Source organism: Ostrea edulis, chromosome 8 (assembly GCF_947568905.1).
Source record: "Ostrea edulis chromosome 8, xbOstEdul1.1, whole genome shotgun sequence".
Lineage (NCBI taxonomy): Eukaryota > Metazoa > Mollusca > Bivalvia > Ostreida > Ostreidae > Ostrea > Ostrea edulis.
In genome coordinates this window covers 14,538,766-14,561,438 of record NC_079171.1, presented here as the reverse complement: position 1 = coordinate 14,561,438, position 22,673 = coordinate 14,538,766, and the positions used below count along the sequence as shown (strand labels likewise).

Below are 22,673 nucleotides of genomic sequence, written 5' to 3'. Positions count from 1 at the left end.
AGATCATCCTAAGTTTGTATAAACATGGCTACAGTCATGTTAGCTTACAGAAACCGTGAAAAGATATTTAAGGACATTGACAACCCGGAAGATTACTTAACTGTGAGTAAATACAGACTTTCGTGGTTTTCATAACCTCCTGGCGCTATTGGGCCGTGGTGCCTTTTTCTTAATGTCACTAGTATAGGAACACTTGTGAGTGGATGAACGAATATCTATCTATCTATCTATCTATCTATCTATCTATCTATCTATTTATCATTTGTGCTATGTATTTTATGATATATAGTCGGTCAAAAAGCTTTTTAGCTCCTTTTGCTTGTTTATTGTAAAATTACTTATTTGCTATCTAACAAATCGTCCACATAATTCCATATCCAATCGGATAACCTCTTCATTTTCCGTAACCGGAAAGAAGACTCGAACGTGGATCGGTGCAAAGATAACATCAAATCGATGCGACTTAAAGGCTAGAACCGAGTCCTTGATTCTGATCACTTTATATCGAACCTCTACTACATGGATCTTGCTCAAATAAGGAAATATACCTATTCTCATGCAAATATGTGGGTTATATTGATGAATGTTTTAACTCATGGCGATGAATTTTAAATATTTTTAGGAGACACACAACGAGTTGAATATAAATCATATCGCAGCACAAATCATGGGGGATTCTCTCTCTATTTATAGCCTCTACGATTTTAACTACTCCTCATGCGACAAGATGGGCCATTCAATAAAACATGCATCGAGCTGATTTCTGATCAGAAGTAAGATTTAATTCTCTTACCGTAAGCAAATACAACATTCGTTACGAAGACAAGTTCACAGAGACAAAACAACAGCGCCGTGATCTGGCCAGCCATTGTGCTGTGTTATTGCACTGCTGGTCCGCTAAAGATTCACTAAGATCCAGGAAGTGGAAAGAAATGAGCAGTTCGCAGCTAAAAATTGTATATGCATGAAAATTTAATACACATATTAATCATCTTTGTTTAAGGTTCATTTTAATTCCCTGTCAACGAATAAAAGAGAAGCAAACCACAGATATATTTTAAAAATATCATTTAAACTTCTTCCCTGCTGTTTTCCGTTTTCAGAGTACATCAGATATAGGAAAACTTCCGTTTTCTGTTGTCACATAGGGAGTAATGTGAACGAACCTATCTTAAATTCAGAAATTAACTTCCTTTTTAAAACCAGACAAGTAGAAATTGAGTCTTTATAAAAATATTCCCAGAAGCCTGATGTAAGTACCTGTACTTGACGCTACTTCAATCGTATTAGCAGTCAGGAAATTATTCAAGCATAAAAAACTTTCTATTCCACACATGGTAGTAAATTATCGGAAATTGAAACAGATGAAGTTGTGGAACGAGGCATTACTGAAGTTTTGAGTAAATGACCGACGGAGAAGACCTGCCCTTTTGTTGTTAGCCTGATTAATGCTGCTACCCACTTTTCGGTTGTTTCAAATACTACTACAGAAACACATAGAGACGATCAGTGAAAAATGTCCACGAGTATGCCTCTAGCAATTCCTTCTTTAATCTCTGACTTTTTTATATTGCTCACGTCTCCTCAACATTACTGGGACTGCTAAACATTATCATGTAGGTTGTACACATTTCATACACACGTGCATACAATAATATTGCATGCGAGGACGCAATGAAATCCATTACGAATGAAGTATTAATGAATATATACTGAATGAAGTATGTCAGTTTATTTAGAGTATGTGAAGTATAGTGTGAAGAGGTTTGAGGTATATGATTTCATATGCTTTCAAAACTTACGTATGAATAAATGACTCGATAGTGTTGATTAATTTAGAGAAAGCATCTATTGTTCCTGAACAACTAGTATTCAACACCAACGAGTTATTCATCTTACCTTTTAAAATCCCTTATGGATTGACTTCCCTTTTGACAGAAACCATTCAACTGTTCCCCTGCTAAAATATGACAATGACAGCGCTCTGAACTGATATGTCCTGTTTCACGGAACCAATCATTTAAACATACGAGGACTGTACGATATGTAATGTGTATTGCATAATATCTCAAAAGCATTCGACTAAAAATAGTGAAATGAACATTACATCCCTTCAAAATATTCTCCGCGGTTTGAAATACATAATTTCAATCTCTGAATCCATTTCTGAAATGCGTCATGGTACGCTAATGTAGGTAGACCTCTGAGGCACTGACTGATGACTGAACCAAGGGCTTGTCGGGACTTGTAACGACGACCAGATAAGAACTTTTTAAGTTTTGGATACAGGAAAAAGTCGCATGGGGCTAGATCCGGAGAGTGCGTTGGGTGTGGCAAGACAGTAACCTTCGCCGACTTCAAAAATTGCTTCACAAGCTCAGATATATGTGATGGAGCATTATCATGAAGTAGACGAACATGCCTAAATCCTGACACAGGGTGTCGTTTATGATAATATTTCTTGAGCTTTTTTAGTTTAACATCTCGGTAATACCGACCTGTAACACTTTGTCCTTCAGCACCGGAATTTGTACTGCTATACCATCACATGAGAAGAATATACAATAAAGAACGTTCTTTGTGCTTGTAGTTCACTTGGCAGCTGCAGACCTTCTATCGTGTTTAATTAGCCATATTTTGTTTCCATTTTTTACATTAGCACTGGGATTCCTTAAAGTACATCCATATCCGGTAGAAAATTCACCGGGTCTCAGGTAGCTCGCGTTGGAGTCTCGGAGCAGCGAGATTATATTTCATTCGATAGTCTCTTATTTTACGCTCTAAACACCGATAAAGAATATGTTCCGAACACGTTAGTAGGGGTGAATGTTACACGGCGCATGAATTCGCCACAAACGGTATATAACTCTGAGTTTAAAGATTGGGGTTTCCTCATTAGCTGAAATTTCCATAGGAATTTGACCCTGCCCATACCTTTACAGATCTGAAAATATATGGACAATATTAGGTACAGTTAAATAATTTAGGCTATGGTTGTACATGTATATTATCATGAACTTTTAAATTTCGTATGGCGATAAACGTAGTCCATATCGTCGATATTCAAAACGAAAGATTAGCTGAATTTTCACTAAAAGCCTTTCCATTAGGGAAACCTGTTTGAAGTCGATGACCTAGCCGGAGTAGCCCGCTCTATACAGAATACGATATCACGTGATTCGGATGTATTGTCCGCTGTTTTTGGTACATAAACACGCAATCAACGTCATGTATTCGATACATACGTTATACATGCATATGTAATTTATTTACAAGTACACTAAATTTTGATAAATTGTATGTAGTTATATACATGTGCAAATAACTCTATCAGAAATAAGAGGACGTTTCTGAATTTAATTTTCTAAACAAATAATTATATATTTTCTTTGTTTACATTATAATTATGCAAAGTGGAATGCACTAGTATGCGTTTACTTTCTTTATCAAAACTTTACACATTACAGGTAGATCTTTAGGTTTATTGTTCTACCTCTAATATAATTACCGGAACATAAAGACTTACGCGTATATTACATATACATCTTTTTTCACAGCACGTGCTTTTTAAATAGATAATCAAGGTATTTTCATAAATAATCATACGAGCCCAGATTATTATAATATATTTTGCTTCAAGGCAAATTTGATCAAGAGTCCGAGGTGTCTTTAATTTTTGATTATTTTGTTTTCTTTGTGAACACTTGTGTCAAATATTTAGTAAATCAAAATATAATATAGGGTCTGAACAAAACGTATGTTGACGATTAACAGTTCTAATATAATTTCCGTACTTAGTTGAAAATAATTTTTGAATGACATTAAGGTTTGTACTGTACGGTATCCATACATTAGCAATATCACCCCTTTCATCGTCACAAATAAATAACGCATTAAATTATCGATAACATATGCAGCATATTTTCTGTGAAAATCATGCATAGCTTCTATTGAATAAAAAAAAATAGATCAAAATTCTGACAATTAGATAATGTCATGTGATTAGTAAACGATATATTCATATTTCTAGAGTGAATCGCGTTCTATGTGTTAAGACCCGCGCACTTTGTTTATCATTATTCATGAAGGAGTAAGTACTGGCGAAAAGTGCTTGTTATTGGGTTTAAAAATCAATTGACACTTCGATATTCCTCGCAATAAAAAAAGTTAACTATTAAAACTATTTAGAAACCATCGTCTGTGGCCTCTATGTATGAAATGTTAACTTTTTCACAATAATATTGCTTTAATTGACCATGGAAAAGGGGGTCAACTCTAATTGCTGTATCACCTCATCTTTTACCTTTGATAATTGTGTGTAAAATATTCACGTTTGATATATACGTGTATGCATATATGTGCTCTCTCTCTCTCTCTCTCTCTCTCTCTCTCTCTCTCTCTGATCGGAATAAGTGCATAGGTTTATTGATGCTTCTTCATGCCGCACAATCTCACCACAGCTCTGTTTTTGCTGAATAAGGATAGATTAAATCAACACTGGTATAGTGATGAAAAATGTCATTTATTGAAAATTATGAAAAATATATAAACCATAATAGGGAATAAGACAAGCAGCTAATCACACAATGCAACATGGTATTTCAATATGCTTATCCCCTAAGATTACAGATGTACAATATATATACACAAAAATACAAACTACATAAAGTATACAGCAAAAAGATTGCACATCAAAAAATAAGAATGCGATAAAAAATAAGAATATTTTACATCTGTAAATGTAAGTCAGGTAGGAAAGCTGGGGTGGTGGTGGGTGTGCTGAAAATGTTATGCTGTCTTACTACTGTGGCTAAAGTGAGAATAACGAAATAATCAATGGTCACTTTCGATCCTGCATCAAATCACGTGATCATGAGGATCAGTTTCTATTGGCTATTAGGATCAGGGGGGTTGATATTAGGCCATGAAAAAGTTTAGAATTACATAAACAGCTACAGAAAAGCCATAGCATCGTACGAATTGGGGAAAATTACATAACATGACACCTGACCTGAATGACCAGCTACAGTGATTACCGGGTAATTTTATATAACATTAACCAACTAAAGAGTTACCAATACCAATAAATAAGTATATTTACTCACTTACTTTTTCCACCAAAATTCCTTACTTCAATTGGATAATATACTTAATAATATTACAATGCAAAACAGCATTCAACACATATAAATATCATTATTTACATAATTGTTCTTTTTATGCTTCTTCACGCTGCACAATCTCACCACAGCTCTGGTTTTGCTGAGTAGGGATCAGTTAAGTAAACAGCAGTGTAGTGACGGAAAATATCATTTATTGAAAATGACGAAAATTATGAAAAATATGTAAACCATAATAGCGGTTAGAGACTAACAGTTAATGTATATGCTTTGAATTTGTAATTTGTTTGCCGAAAATGAGAAAGTTTGGAATTTTTATTAATTTTGTTAATTTCCAGTGAATTTGGAATATACATGTATCATGTATTAAAAAGTGATACACATTGTGACATATGCATGATTGTGTGTACGAAATACAATTCTAAAATTGTGCCCATGCCGATTTCTCAAAATGGGGGTCACATAAGGCCAGTATTTTACCTTCTTTTTCCTATAAACATTCCTCTCATCTCTCTTTCTTCCTTTCTACTCTAATAAATGTTTCAAACTATGAAATACATAATTATAACAACAAATTCATAATAAAACTATAACATTACACGACTGGAATACGTAAAAGAATATATTTTTCAACGTCAAGATAAAACAATATATTTCTCGAAGTCAGTATAAAGACAACGTAGCACGCCCCGTCCTCCTCTATTGATTGTAGTATACGTTTTCTGATGTAGCCTCGATGTAGTCACACACAGCTCTATACACCAACAGATACTCGTCCTGAAAATTGGCATAAAAACACGAACTAGTAATTGAGAGTGTCAGCAAGCATCGCGTATATATTAGTTCTTAGTATCTAACATATTTATAACATATATTTTAGTGAAATCTCCACAAAAGATGGCTATTAATCTGGCCACAGGATCTTGAGTCAATATAAGAATGAGCTATCATTAGATGCTAAGGTGAAACATAATTTTGGAGTATATTAGTAGTGGCCCATCAGTACATATTTACATGTAGTAGTGGTCCATTAGTACATACTTAGTAGCAGTCCATCAGTATATACTTAGTAGTGGTCGATTACCACATACTTAGTAGCAGTCGATCAGTATATACTCACTAGTGGCCAATCAGTACATGTTTAGTAGCGGGCGATTAGTACATACTTAGTATCGGCCCACCAGTGCACACTAATAGCAGTCGGTCAGTATATACTTATTAGTTGACCATTAGTACATACTATAGTAGTTACATATTAGTACATACTTAGTAGTTGTGGATTAGTACATACTTGGTAGCGGTCGATTTGTACATACTTGGTAGTGGTCGATTAGTACAATCTTAGCAGTGGTCGATTAGTACATACTTAGTAGTGGTGGGTTAGTACATACTTGGTAGCGGTCGATTGGTACATACTTGGTAGTGTTTGATTAGTACATACTTGGTAGTGTTTGATTAGTATATACTTGGTAATGTTTGATTTGTACATACTTAGTAGTTTTCGATTAGTACATACTTAGTAGTTTTCGATTAGTACATACTTGGTTGTGTTTGATTAGTACATACTTAATAGTGGTGGATTAGTACATACTTGAGTAGAACAAAATTCTGGTCTCCTTGTCTGTAGTTGTCGTACAGCTGTAAAGACGTCAATATTGTCATCCATCTTCAGCTGTTGTATCACGTTATACACCGAACAGAAAACACCACACAACATGGCGCCATCTCTGTAACAATTCAAGAGAAATACATGGAACTGTTGTGATCGATAGAGCTCTCCAGGTCAGTCGAGTTGAGATAGAAAATATACAAAACGTATTATTTATATTATACTGTAGGTGTACTATTACTATTACCGCAATATTACAATATATCAGAATCAACCTCAGATTGACCAACAGCTGTAACATGTTTTCATATTTTTTCGGAAAAAGACGATCCATTGTAAATGTTTCCCAACCCTCTTTATTGAATATGTTGAGAAAAAGTAGAAGAATTAACATTAATCTTAATACCGCTTGACTATAGAGACAAGAGATAGAAAACAAACCAGAATTTACAGGAATTTTAATACCATTTTTTTTTTTAGCAGATAGATGAAATAATATGTTGATTGAGTAAAAAGAACAGTTTTAGAAGACATTGCTGTCAAACATTTCCCTTCCAAAACATACTTAAAAACATATCTAACTAAAATAGTAAAATTATTTCTTAAGTTTTGAAAGATTTATTGCCCGGTGTTCTTGTTCTGTAAGACCAACATTAAGGTAAATCCCATTTTGTTCAGGTTTTTAAAAATTCACATTTGATATCTCTTATGTTTAAGGAAAAATACAAATAAATGTTTCCGTGATTTTTGTTCTACATATTGAACACAGCTGACGACTATTGGTTTTAACTAAATTGAGTGTTTGATTTATGAGATTGATGATTGTTCGTTATCTTCGCCTTTCATGAATACATTCATTAGTACACAATGTCCGATAGATGATTCTGTAAGTAAACAATATTACTTTTAAATCCTCTGTACTTGATTTTAAATTCGTTTGAAGTTTCCTATAAATTCTGGTTGTAGAGCTATACCAGTTTTCCATTTTGACTCACAGTTTTGTTTTAGACATGTATAAATATGTATCTCTCTGTAGTTGTAATTAAGATTGTAATATATTTTGTTTGACATGATGTAGAACTGTCTTTGAGGAATCATGGCTTGGTTATGATTGATTAAGAAATCATATGCCATTTTAATGCGATTTGCGATAAAAACAAGAATTGTTGCAATTCTATTGGTAACATTTAAATGTGATAATGAACGCCGATATAGCCTTATTTCTTTCTCATGAAATAGATATAAACCCCTTTTTGTGTAACTGCCCCCTCTGTAAAATCACCGGTTGATGAATTTACATGTAATTGAAAAGTAATCGAAATCTTGCCAGAAAAACTGGGAAAATTATGCTCTGAATCCACCAGGATTTTTATCTTCTCGTTTTTTCATGTCTTTAAGCGAATGTTATAATAGTGAACTTTCTCATATGTTGTTATATATTAAAGTTTCCTATCAATGCAGAATAATTAATCATTGACTGATCTGGCCTGTACCCAATATTAATATCAGCGGTATTGTAATACCATTACTCAATTTAATATCAGCCTTTTAGGAGGTTAGTTTAAAATTTTGACACGCTCGCAGGATCAGTCAAAGCATGAACAACTTTGATATTGATAACAGCATCTCTTACTTTTTTATCATTGATATCATACACAATAGTCAAGAATTATGTCTTGAACAAAGTTAAACTCGCATGAAATGATACCAAATTTACCTTCCAAATGAGAAATATTTGAAACAGGTCGAAAGAAATTTAGATAATCTATGCATGGACTGTACACATTTTCGCATATGAGCTACCATACTTATTGAACACTTTAAATTCAAGTACAAGCAGATTACCTTCCTGCTCAGTGTGTTCTGTTAAAACTATGTATTCACTATTAAGTTTCATTATTGATTATTATTACAGTACCACCAGGAGATATATAGATATACTATTCCCATAAAGACCTAATTTATTTGTGATTATCCATAGTAAAATGTGTATGTAAATAATTAGAAAAAAATATGTTGACCACAATAGGCCTAATAGATTCCTCCTTTGATCTAATCCTTCAAGACCCCTACAGTGAAGGGATATAAAGTCACTTGAAAGTATGTAGCTCATATTGTTATTTAGAATTACATGTATTTACATTTCCAATGATTTGGTCTTTCATGTCTTTACAAATTGAAATGATAGCTATTTCCTCATGAATGCATTGCAGTTGAAAACAATATTCGAATCTTGATTAATATAATACCTCTACTGTAAGGACTGAAAATTCAGACAGAAATATTAGTAGGCTGTAAATATAAAAAATAATTTCAGGCGACATTTTTGAAATCCTCAATACATTGACTTCTCATATAATATTTAAACCCATGTCAACCACACAACTGAACAAATGCCATATCTTATACATCAAGTCATCAGGCTATCACGACAAACTCTAATGGTATTTGATTTCCATTTTTATTTATCCCACTACCCTCTCCCTGTCATACTACACATTTGATACTCGCACTACTCCACCTTTCATTAACATTTTTTTCTCTTGTTTCTCGTTTTTATCGATATCTTTGTATTATTGTATCTTTCGTATTACGATCGTCGCGGCCATGGCAAGAGCGGTACTCATAGTCATGCTCTCCCAATCAAGAAGTAAATGTTATAGTTACCGAACTATCCATTAATAAATTACAGCTATATAGTCCTTTAGAGAGAGAGAGAGAGAGAGAGAGAGAGAGAGAGAGAGAGAGATCATTTTCTTACTTGCTGACAACAGTGATTGGGTATTCTGTAGAGAGATTCTGAGCAAATGACACTAAGCTTCGGAGAAACGAAGTGTCACGAGGAGTTCCGGAAGATTGCACTGATCCTTTTGGTTCTACATCTGTTATAGAATGAGGTGACCCCTGAAACAAATAAAATCCGATAAGTCTACCAGAAATACAACAAAGAAGCATATCTAACTGCAGCAAACAAATAATCAACTACTTTCAGTACTGAATTATAATTTGACAGTCACTGATGGTTTGATCCATAATCTATCAGCTATTTACATTCGTATCAATGTTTTTTTCATGTCCACATGTATATCAAGCGGACTTTCATTCCTTAATGGCTGGCCTCCGTGTCCGAGTGGTTAGAGCATCGCGTTCAAAATCACACGGCCTATCACCTCTGTCGGTGCGGGTTCGATTCCCGCTCGCGCCGGTAAGTGAGAAAGTTTCCCAGTTTACTTTCGGAAGGTCGGTGGTCTCTTCCCAGGTACATTGTATCTGGGTTCTCTCTTCCACCAATAAAACTGGGCGCCACCAGATAACTGAAGAATTGTTGAGTGTGGCGGAAAACACCAATCAATCAATCAATCATACCTAAATGTTGTTTTATATTCATACCCTAACTACGTACAATCTATTGCATTCTATTCCCCAATAAAGTACACTTTACATGGGTACCCAAACATCACTATTACATACTATTAAGTATATATACACCACAGTGGCGGATCAAGACATTTCTGGACAGTGAACATCCAACAGTGAACGGCTGGGTGTCTTTGTCTCATGGCCATTCCCCAGTGACAACAGGGTGAAGACCTGGTTGGATTCCAAGGAGCGAAGTCTCATACATATACCGAGTTCTGACAACATAGGACGTACCGGTATGTATCTTAGTGTTTTGGACATATCATATGTGTGTGTGTGTGTGGGGGGGGGGGGGCATTGCCTAACGCGCTGATGCTGGATTTGCCACTGTGTAATGAATATATAATGTAAACGATGTCAGTGAAATGGATATAAGCTGCTACCCTGTTTGAATTTCTGCTGTACATACTTACTAAAATTGTACTTAAACTACAATATCTCTTAATAAGAAAGGCTGAAAAATTCCTGTACACGGTAATGTCTCTTTAAACAAAATGGTGATCCAGAAAGACACAACAGTTTCTGTACCTCAAACTCATTACAAATACGTAGAAGAAAAACGTCGGAACCTTAAAAAAATATGCTAGGATTGTGTTGCATTGATCATGCTTTGAGGTGACCCTCGAGGCAAGAATGATATGATGAAATGAATTGACGCACAGTTAAAATATAACTTCCTGTCTTGCACGAAAATGGTCGAACGTTACAGGGAAATGCAAACATTGTACTCCATTAGTCATGCTTTGAGGTAACCCTCGAGGCAATGATAATGTACAACAGATCCTTATACAATGTACCACTCACCTCGTCTCTTACAATCTGTGCCGTGGTGATCTTAACATCTGTGCTATTTTCAGACTGATGACGCATCTCAAAAGGCGGCAAGGACTTGATCGAACCTGGATCTGGTAACCATGCTTTCGACTGAAGCAAAGAGAAAATCGTGCAATATGAAAACTACAGCTATAAATAAATATGCATGAAATTACTTTGTCTAGCTTACATTTTACTTAGAATACGTCAATGATATACAGAAATAAGTCCCTTTTAGTGCCAAATGTATTCATGAGAAAACGATTACCTATTTCTCAATTTCTGGGACCATCCATTTATCTTTATCAAAGATTCTTCCATTCATATCATCGACTTGCTTATTAGAACCAACTCGTTCATACATATATTTTTTCCATAAATAGTATTTGGCATTAAATGAAACAATACGAACAAAGTAATTGAAATTGAAGCCTTTACCATTTGATGACATACTAGTCATTTTCTTGTACATGATTTAAAAAAAAGGGTATTCTTGATGCATGTCGATTATTCTAATACAAATACAAACCGATTCAATTTCACGTAACGGATCCATACAGATCACTGTATTAGATTCATGGTCATTGAGCAGGCGAAGAAAGTCCACAGCGCCCTCTGGTGGTGGATAACACGTCACTATGAAGGTCCTATCATCTGTATATAACTGGAGAATAAATAAGGCACAGTTGTAGTTTAGATACTTTGGGGGTATAGTATTGTAATATTAATATTTCTTGTCTGAATCGTACTCACGGGGACATGGATGGCATTGATGAAGTTTCCACGTTTTGCAACCGATGATGTTAGATATAAGCTGTACTTGTCAACTAAATTAATTAGAACATAAATATTGTAATATTTGTTGCTCTATGATAAACTATGTATTACATGTTAAAAAGAATTAAATGCTAGAAGATGTCGTCCATACAAAAATGTTTCTGTGTCTTTGAAGTAACAGTCTACCAAAACTTTCTACAATAATTGATACAAAAATGCCTGTAACTAATCATTTTAAATAACTATAGTACATCGGGATTCAACTAATTTATCCCAAGGACCAAATCAGAAACCAGTCAAATTTGTAATACGTGAGCATTTGGCAATAAGTACAAAACAACCATCGGTAGTCTTTATGTCAATGAATCATCATCAGCATAGTTCTGATCAAAGTTTCACTTCTTTCGATGGTAAAACCAAAGTTACAGATAGGAGCTAGATAGGCAGTGCCTGCTGTCCGATGCTATTATGAATTATCATAATGAAATAACATCTCGCATGATCAAGGATCAAACTACCAGCGAGTTAAATTTGTAGTAATGGAGCATTTGGCAATACGTACAGATAATCATTCGCATTGAATCATCACCTGCATAGTTCTGATCAAAGTTCCAACCAGTTATCTCAATGATTAAACCAAATTCATAGAGAGGACTTCTACAGGAATTATCATAATAAAATACTGTTTAAATTAAATTAAACTAAAGTCATGGCGATCGAAAGCTCTGAATTTTGACCATTACGCAAATCTAATGAGAATTTCGCGATTTCAAACTTATTGATCATGTTGTAGAGGTTACATACCGTTATTACAGCAAAATACTACACAGATAAAATTCCCAACATAATAATGATTCATAATATACGATCCCAATTCATACCTTTATTCTCTTGAGTCGTTAAACTATAGTTAGAATGAAGTGGCATAATATTACATATGCTGAAAATGAAAAATAAAATCACAATACTCACGTGGCAATAAATCATATCCGTTTTTCTTCGAATTGTGTTGGCTAGCGATTTTGTAATCTGCTGGCGTGTACACAGGTCGTATTTTCATCAAGAGCTGTAAAAGAGAAGATTTCAATATTTTATATCTTAAATACGTACACAATATACAATAAGACCATATTTGATACAAAAACCCTTCTCTCGACAACGACATCCTTCATCTGTGTAATGATAGAAAATTGTTTCAGAGCTAGGGGAATGGCTGGTTGTTATGTATTGTTGAACAGAAAAGAAAATATTTATGCCATAAAAACGCAATGTGCATTAGTGATACTCATTTGTAATTGTTTAATTGTGATGTCATAAACTACGCCATTACAGTAGGAATTGTTCAATATGCTACAAAGAGTGAAATTCAACACTAGTTTGGGACATTGTACATTAACAATAACACAATTACTGTAACATGTAGATTGGATTTCCTATCGTAAAAATTTGAAGATGGTGCTCTTTTCGAATTAATAATATCAGAACTATTACGGACCCCGAACAGAAGCATTTGTGGTCAGATGAAAGTGATCACAGAAATTGGAGCACATCTGGTGGTCACAAAATTTTATACTTGCGCTTATTTTGTCTTTCTATAGACTTCTATTTTCGTTTGGTCAACACATACAAATCTACCAACTTAAACTAGCTTATACAAATTCAAGTGAATCTACACGCACCTCAAACTCCTTCCTAATTGTCGTCTGGTTGGCTGGCTGGTCTCCCGCCAAATTCCTTGCCTTCTGCGTGAACTGATTAATACTCTGGGCGTCAACAACAGCTTTGAAGTATTCGTTCAGAGCACGAAACACCGTCATGTATTGTTCCTGAAAGGGAAATTCCACTCACAGTCAAAAATGTGATAAGATGGAAGGGTTGGTATTTTTTCTTTCAAGGTTTTGAGCTGTTACATGTATGTATCATGTGATACTTTTATTTTGATAAAAGGGATACTTCTGAATTTATACCATGCTCCACAAATATTTCAAACAATATATATATATATATATATATATATATATATATATATATATATACAAAGCACTAAAATGATCAACGACACGAACAACGACATTGTCAAATTTTCGGGACGACAAGATTTTGGATCAGCTCTTTGGACGAATAAGGCATATCCTAATTCGCCCCACTTTTAACATTGATTGGCAAGCCAAAACCATGTAGTCTGCGTTGTAAATACGTTTTTAGATTAGTGTAGTTGTAGTGCTAGATGTATTTATATGTAGTTTTTGTTATTATGCTCTGTTGATATTGGCCACATTATGTAAATCTTTTCGTTTGTCCCGAAGAAGGGACGGGTCATCCCGAAAATTTGACAATCTCATTGTTCGTGTCGTTGGTCATTTTAGTGCTTTGTATATTTTTTTGTATTTGACCTTGTATCCATGTTGTGGATCCGACACTCTGAGGTATCGGGTGTTGTTGGAATTTTAGTACTTATATATATATATACCGCATAGCGGGTTTTTTATTGGGTCTAAAATTTGGCGAATTCCTGGCTAATAATTTTAGCGGAATAAATTTTGTGGACATAAAAGAGTTATCTTTCTTGCGAATACTGAAGTCGCAATTCGGTGCATATTTGGTGAGTGAAATGTAGCGGAAAACTATCTAACCGACAAAATAAACCAAATTTATCACTCCGCGGAAAAAAACCGCTATACGGTATCCATGATTAAGGTGTATAAGAAAATTAAGGTTGATTTACATAGGTTTGGACCATGTTCATTCGATTTGCCCTCATTGTCTTCACGTATTCCGCTACATTGATTTTGCCTGTTGCCTTGCCGGCTTTATACAAAGCATCCAGGGCGATGTGTGTGCCAGTCCGCCCTATCCCGGCACTGAAAAATATCAAGTCAATATGAAAATTTATCAAAACGTTTCCTTTCATTTCATCTCGTCTTTACCAAACTTGAAGGAACTTTTTTGTATTACCTGCAGTGTACTGCAATTGGTGCTTGCTTTTGATTGGGTTTCGTCCGTGACACGTGATTGTGGAAAACAACCAAATTGAGCGGACTCGGAGTCCCGTGATCCGGCCAGGAGGTGTAGTGATATTGTGTGACAACGCGGAACATTTTGAGCTGACAGTGAAAAACATAAATCTACACGTGCAGGGTGTCCATGTGGCACTCTCGCTTCTCACCACTGTGACCCAAGCTCGACCCCCGTAACCGGCAGTGGTTGTATGCGAGTTGGTATGGTGTCCATGATATATATAATGTTTACCTTGTGAAGCAATATATCCATTCTTTACGTCAATTCCCTTAAATATAATAAACATAGAAAGTGGAAACACAAATATAGAACACTTAGGTATTAAGGAATAATCCTCTTTCTTATCGTAACTTGAATGCAAAAAGATTACAAAAACCTTTATTTTTACCATTCGCTAATTTTATTTAAAAAATATATTCACACTTCCTCTATACATTTTTGATATAAAAACTCTATATATTTATTTTCTTCAAATACTGGTTATCATTGTCGACTCACATTGATGAAAACTCTATCATTTTAGAAAAAAAGATCATCCATGGCTAGAGCATGTTTCATTGCAGGTCATTGGTGCATCACGGTTTCATGCAATTGGCAGCCTCCATGCAGTTCTTGGTGATCTGCATAGTATTGGAGGACCAAGTGTTTTAGGAATATTAAAAAAAGCGAGACTGGGTGTCTTATTGATGAAAAAATACACTCATTGTCATGCCTACTGATTCACATCAATTGGCCGAAACATGCATGTATTTTGCACAATTGCCTAATTCATCATGCATGTATGCACCCGGTACGTAGAATTGTGACAATGATCACTATCGATTATTTTGATATGAAAATGAATAGATTTGGCGACTGCCACTTACATTTGATGGCAGCATTGAATTAGAAGGGATGTACGCTTGGGAGTTATAAATTGACATATATATATTAAGAGACAGTTTTAATTGATGAATACCTTAAACGTCCTTCTCTTTCCTCCCTTTTCCTATGATTCAGGAATTTGAAGATCGAGCAAAGCATCTTTCTAATTATTACTTGTTGAAAATATTGGTCAAGTAAACTACACTGCACAAATTTCTCTCCACACATTGACAAAAACGATACTACGTGCCTATACACAGACAGGACAAATTTTTGTGAATGAATAGAATAGTGCTGGTAAGATTCATGGACACATTTTGCGCGCTTTTCATGGCTCAGAAATTTTGAATTCATAAAGGACTACACAACAGTATAAAATTGACTTACTATGATTTAGTATATTCAGATCCATCAAGTTTTCTTTTGATATAAACTTTTACAAAGCATGTCAATTTATTAGATAATATCATTATAAGTTTTTCATAATGTTAGGAATCTTGATTAAATGTAGAATTTTCTTTTTTACATTTTCCTAGATGTCATTCTTCTTTCTGCCATAAGACTATCAAAACGGCACTTAGGACGTCTTAATGTAGGAGAATCCCAAGTGAAATTAGATTTACATGCCTATGTTTATCGTGTGAAAATACTAAAAATTTCCAAAGCTATTTCTTAAGAACATTTTTAGGACGCTTTTTAGGAACATTTTGTAAATATGACAGCAGGTTATGAGAAACTGCGCGAGAAGAGAATAGAATCGAAGGTGTGTGAGATATCGTAAACAACAAAACAAAGGTTTTGTGTAACTATAATAGAAATCATTAGACTATTTCATTGTTAAAATGCTCAATTGAAACACGAGTTTTTATCTTCATATCTATTTCATTAACATCCATAGGCAGTTCAATGTTAGTGACCTGGTAAAATAATTAATACCTTTGTCTAATTTAAATTGCTGTAGTGTTGGATTCGTTTAAAATGTGAGTATGAACTGATTCTAGCAATTTAACCGGTATGTTTGTTTTTATATATTTCAGAACCAAGACAGCGAACAGCTGCACCGCATTTTTTTGGATATCAGGCTAGCTCTTGCTTGGACATTAGGACAATTTCTGTTTCATAAAGCCCCTGAAGGTGTTCCTTGCAAGTTTATATTACAGGGATTCGGCCAACGTCGAAGTTATATTTGAACAAGTAGTTACAATTTTCCAAAAAATATTCATTCAACACCGTTGTGCAATATGATGAAGAGCCGATCGCTATTAATGTTCAATACTAACATATTCAAGGTCACTATAAAAGTTCTAAAACAGGTAAGATTTGCGCTCCATGGCACATAATCATTCCAGGAGAATGAGGACAGAATAAAGTTCAGGTCCCACATTTCTAGTTGCTTTTATATTACCTGCTAGTCTTGTGCAGAAATAGAAAATATTTATATGTAATGCAGTTAATCTATAAAGCAGGGATTCTATCATTACAAATATAATCATGAAAACATACACGGGAAAGTTGTTTTAAATCTGTTTTTGGCATGTTTTCAGGTCACTTTCCGGCATCACACTGGTGTTATTCACCGTACGGCAACATCTACAGGAAGGATAACAGATAATTAGAATTTGTTCTTGTTAATATGGTATGGCTGAGACGTCATATTATGAGCAATGTACATGAATCATACACAGGATTCTGTTTAAAGTAACTTTTATGATTTTACACTAAAGTCATTCGTCTAGAAATAATTAAATTTCCTATGTTATCATCTTCAATATATTTTCCAATTGAAATTATAGTCATATCCTCTTGAATGTGAACAATACTAAATTGCATACGAATCTTGATAAAAACAATACGACTATTCAACAACTGAGAAAATTCCGACAGAATTGAAAGTGAAAAGTAAATATAATCAATCAATTTCATTCATGAAAAGCCATGCCCTCATGTATTTTCATCAATGAAATCCATTTCTGAAATATCATTTATCATGGTTCATAGAAACGTGCACGGAGAGGCACGTTATTACATGTCGAAAGTATGTTCTCAATAAAAGAAAAGTAAATCAAATATCCATGAGTGTAAAGCTGTTTTCATTTGAATAGCAACTTCATTTCTTGTACGTACAGTTTAATCTTCAATCTGCTTCCGGGATATAATCACCATAACTTACAGCATATTTTCTTTTAAACCCATCCTCTTCGTCTTTCTTTTTTTCGGCAACAACTCTCTCCACCGGACTGACGGGAACATCAGCTATGGTTTCTTCATTTATATACAGATCACCATAGGGATTCTCTACGCCTTCGTCATCAGTGTCGTAATCAGCCTTGGTTTCGTATTTCTTCGCGTTTGTGACAGGAGTTGATTTCCTTTCCGGTTTTGAGATGAGCTTATCTTTTGGATCCAGATTATCGTAGATGTTGGTGAAAGTTTGACCTACTCTGTCGTTGTTCTCTACAGAAAATATAATCATTGCTAATTTGAGAAACGGTGCATTTGATCTATAATTCGTTTGATCAGAGTCAAATAGTCAAGAATGTTCTATATATACTTTAATACAGGCAAATCCCTGTATATCGTTGATAGTACAGTTTCCCTTTTATGTAAAGCTATCTTATTGTTTTTATATATCAAACATAATTATAATGATAAAACACTTTAATTTCCGATACTTTGTTTTCAGTGATACTAGTAAAGGAAAATAAAGTTAATCAAACTGGCATTTGGAAAAAGGGAGTTATTTGATCAATGGTTCTATATATTGTAGATGTGCATGTATAGACATATTTAGAAACGAAACATTTTCTTACGACATAAATTTCCAGCTGTTTCCGTTGGAAGTATGTCTTGAGGAGGTGGATCATTTCTTGTTTTAATTGACCTCATTCTAGAAATATCATATACATGTACATATCAAAGAAGCAGGTACAGTTTCTACAGTCATCTGACCCAGAAAATGGATGATTTCAGTAGGATACCCAAAATATGGCATTCATATAAGGAATATATATGCAAACTGAAATTACGTTTAATTTGATCCAAAATTACTTTGCGTTAGACCGCACAAGCATGGAATTTGCATCAAATTTCACAAATTCCAAAATCAATGAAAAAATTCATAAAATTATGGGGCTTTTCCTTTCAGAAAACATACAGACCATGCGTCGAGCAAATTTATATTCAACTACATTTTACATCTTCTGTTAACACACAAGATATATATTACATTGTAATTTCATTTTGCTCAAAAGACAGACACACCTATTCCTAAGCAATAATCTGAATGAAATTAACGAAATTAATGAAATCAAGCTCTTTTTGGTAAAAAAAAGGCGGGAAAAGTATTTTTCATGCCGTAATAATGCTATGGAATCAGCAACAATTTTTGATTTAAGTCTATGTAGCATACTTGGAATATATTTAAGTTACTGAAAACAATCAGCTGATCAAGTTTAATTTAAAACACATTTGAAACAGAGGAAATTGTTGAACCTTTTTAATGTATACAATCGTACCCTGTTCTTCTGTGTTACATGCGCTATTGGCTTGGACCAATTTGTGTAATTTACATATTCATTTGCTCAGTTCGCATTAATTTGTACCAGCCAAATAATTTTGTATTTTTTGGTTTATTATTCCATTTGTTTGATCTTGGGTTATTAAGTCATGATAATAAATATGCCATTTAAACTACTTTGTTTTTCATTAGATACTCCATACAATGATTATTTAGTAACACAATCTGGGCTACGGAATGGAAGAGTTTTTTTCTCTATGTCTCAATATTGTTCGATATACTTGTACATCAAATGATATATGAAATTACAATAGAGACTCTCATCATCAAATTTGGATGAAAATATCTTCCATGCATTGCTTATTGGAGTTATGAGATTGATCACTGTTCGTTATCTTCACGTTTCATACAATAAACAACTATTGGCTAGATGAATTTATATTCCATTAAAACGCAGTAAGAAAATATTTTTGCAAAATTGATATCGCTCTGTTAGAGAAATTGTTTTGTGTCTACAAATAAAATAAATGTAACAAGTTTACCTTCTGAACACGATCACAACTAAAACAACAGCGATACATAAAATGACAGCCGCCGCGACCCCACCTATAATCGGAGCGTCGTCGACTGTATTTTTATGTTCCTGTTTGTTCGCTTAAATGAAAACATTCAAAAGGTCCTGAAAAGAACCTGGATGCAGCATGCATCTAGGTGAATAGTATGATTATGTTTAGGCTTAAATGAAGTATAAATAATAAAGTATGTGGCATAATTGTGTTATTCAGATTAATCATGTTTATTTGCTCTCTCTCTCTCTCTCTCTCTCTCTCTCTCTCTCTCTCTCTCTAACATCGCATATTATTATATATTATCATATATTTCAAGATTGAATCACCCCGTGCTGATTTGTTAAAATCTTTCAAGGTGTGGTAAGCCACCTTAATCAACCCCGGAATATTGCAGCCTCAGTATGGAATCCACATATATCGTTTAATTTAGTTTGGGTTCTCAAAGTTATTTATAAATTCAAAGTAATTTAGTTTAATTCTTAGCTCCAGCAATTTGGACAACACGTTGTCATCGAATCTGATGTGTAAAATCACACCTACCTGTACACATGATCCGGTCACAGTGCCACATGTTTGATTGAAGCATCTCATGCTGCACGTTTCATTGCAGTTATAACCAAAGAACGTCCAGGCGCACCCTAAACAGAAGACGTAATTTTAAATTAAAACAAGTAATGGACACAGTACCGTATTTGACGGAGTAAAACCTTCAGGGAGGCGATATGACAATAAGTGAAAATACTTGCTATAATGAAGACAATGTGATGATGAAGATAGCAAACAGTGATGAATCTAAAACGAAACCCATAAAATAAAAATAAAAATAAGTGCAGGGAGAAACACGAACCCCTAAAAACACCAGTGATGGTATCAACTGCCTCAGAGAAAAACGCATGGTTTATGATACGGATTCATAAGATTTACAGTACAATAATATGGAAGTGCAATCAGACTTATGTAAAATAATCTATTAATATAAATACGCCTCCCTTACAATGAAACTAACTAACTGAAATCTAACCAATTTTTTTCGATGACTATCGTACTCTCTGATCAATTGTAAGTTCCAATACCATATGTAATATATATGCCTTATCAACATTGACAGGGCGTATGAAATTAAACGCTCAATTTTGTGAATGAAATCTTACTCCATGGGTGCCGAATTTACAGACACTTTCTTTAGTTAGTCAAATTTTATATTTTCAAAATGCCTGTGATATTTCATAATATCTCAAATTTACTTGCAGCTATGTAGGTTATCATCGGAATTTTTATATGTTAAATGCTTTTTCATTGGTTGAAAAAATATTAGTATATCGTATCCAACGAAAATAAATTGTTGGCACCCCCACCCCTTCCTTTTTCTCACAATTGTTTTTTGTTATTTTTATTGATTTATTTTGCTGTCTATCATATCATACATAAAAATACATACATACTACTAAAAATAAATGTAGTGTAACATACATGTAGATTAGCTCATGTACAAATAATTTGGTTTCTTGAAAGGACTTACGAAGAAGAGTTGAAATATTCAACAACTTTGCTGATGATTTCTGAGACTTTGTAATTCTGGGTTTTGAACCAAACACAAACTCACTAAAAACAGTTTGAATTCCACTCTGAGGGTCACGCCTATGTATGATTTTTAACTTGTTCAGGCTTAGATTGCATGATATGAACCTTTTAGAGATCAGTGTAGATATTACATTGCTTTGTACCATTGGAGCTAGTGAGGACTTTACACTATAATCATGGTAAATATATCTGAAAATTCACATTTGAATGCTAAATTTGACTCGTACAGTTCTCGTAAACTACAAACATCAGACAAAGAAGTTATAACCGGAACTTTCTAGTCGGTGTTTAAAATTTAAAACGGGATACGTAAAAGTACGGCCTTTCATTAAATGCCAGATATACTGCACACTGCCTCAGAGATAGTGCAATATTGTAGCCTGTCATTTTTGAGATACATAGGGCTGTATAGAGATTGTGATGACTTCTAGAGAAAATACAGGATCCTTCAAGTTTATAGGAAAATATAGGAATAAATAGGACTTAACACCCTGATGTTATAAATACACGTCTGACGTCAAAAGCGCCAAGTTTTATTCACTCCTTAACCGAGATCATTATCATGATATAACGTATGAAGTATTACGGGAAATTACATTTATACATTTTAAATGTATTTATTTCAAGGAGGATAATATCCTGGCAACAGGATTTTATTCGTCTTTGTTCCACTCATCCAGCCAATAAGAAATTGACTTCCATTTTAGGGACAAAAATAGACTATAGATTATATATTATCAAACAGTGTTCCGGCCAGGACCGTCAATGCCAACGTGTTTTTGTCTGATAAATGAAGAATAGATATCAAGAAAGTTTGCAATCCAAAACCGAACTTCTATTTCTGTACAAAACACAGTTATTTGAAAGAAAATAATGCCCGTTTAATGGTTTAATGCATTCAAGCACTTTAAAAGCGATTGTTTTAAAATGTCCATTTATATTTTCCTTTGAAACTTTGTGTTCATACAAATAACTAAATCAATCTAATTTTTACTAAAACAGTTGGCAACGATGACATTTATAAGCTTTAAGTATATTAGATCCATGCGAAAAATAGACGATCATTCGATATCTATAATAAAACATGATATATGTAATAAAATGCGATATCTGTGATAAAACGCGATATATGTGATAAAATGTGATATTTGTAAAAAACGTGATATCTGTGATAAAATACGATATTTGTAATAAAACGCGATATCTGTGATAAAATGTGATATCTCTAATTAAACGCAATATCTATGATAAAATGCGATGTTTGTAAAAGTAGACACTCATTCGATATCTATAATAAAACGTGATATCTGTGATAAAATGCGATATCTGTTGAAAACAAAACGCGTTATAAACAACATTAGATAAACAACCACATTTTGGTCGAA

At 34.0% G+C, this 22,673-nt stretch overlaps 2 protein-coding genes across 7 annotated transcripts in view; both read right to left on the bottom strand.

Annotated features, from left to right (window-relative positions):
* The window catches only part of LOC125661591 (receptor-type tyrosine-protein phosphatase alpha-like), a 95,585-nt gene that overhangs the window by 49,469 nt on the left and 23,443 nt on the right, over nucleotides 1–22,673 (bottom strand). For 2 of the 5 annotated variants that reach the window (XM_056146961.1, XM_056146962.1), the window contains exon 1: nucleotides 794–1,059. The exons of the other annotated variants lie outside the window; for them this stretch is intronic. In XM_056146961.1, the coding sequence (XP_056002936.1) occupies nucleotides 794–869 (76 nt within the window). In that variant the 5' untranslated portion in view covers nucleotides 870–1,059. Of the gene's footprint in view, nucleotides 1–793; nucleotides 1,060–22,673 lie in introns of those variants that run through there. 5 annotated transcript variants of the gene reach the window in all.
* On the bottom strand, nucleotides 14,886–20,496 carry LOC130049428 (uncharacterized). 2 transcript variants are annotated; one of them, XR_008797922.1, is made up of 5 exons: nucleotides 20,248–20,496; nucleotides 18,432–18,508; nucleotides 17,792–18,075; nucleotides 17,125–17,211; nucleotides 14,886–15,025 (listed from the first exon to the last, which is right to left on the bottom strand). XR_008797922.1 is itself a non-coding variant. In XM_056146983.1 (4 exons), exons 2-4 carry the CDS (start codon nucleotides 18,505–18,507, stop codon nucleotides 17,191–17,193), a joined length of 381 nt encoding a protein of 126 aa, XP_056002958.1. In that variant the 5' UTR covers nucleotide 18,508; nucleotides 20,248–20,496; the 3' UTR covers nucleotides 16,752–17,190. The 2 variants fall into 2 exon arrangements, 1 of the variants encoding a protein (XP_056002958.1); XM_056146983.1 differs by lacking the exon at nucleotides 14,886–15,025 and having other exon boundaries at nucleotides 16,752–17,211.

What these genes read in the sequence shown, in the direction of transcription:
- LOC130049428 (XM_056146983.1), bottom strand. Translation starts at nt 18,507, where the DNA reads ATGAGGTCAATTAAAACAAGAAATGATCCACCTCCTCAAGACATACTT. An exon ending in AACAGCTGGAAATTTATGTC is followed by an intron (nt 18,076 to 18,431) that starts GTAAGAAAATGT and finishes TATTTTCTGTAG; the next exon opens with AGAACAACGACAGAGTAGGT. An exon ending in GGTTTAAAAGAAAATATGCT is followed by an intron (nt 17,212 to 17,791) that starts GTAAGTTATGGT and finishes TCCTTCCTGTAG; the next exon opens with ATGTTGCCGTACGGTGAATA.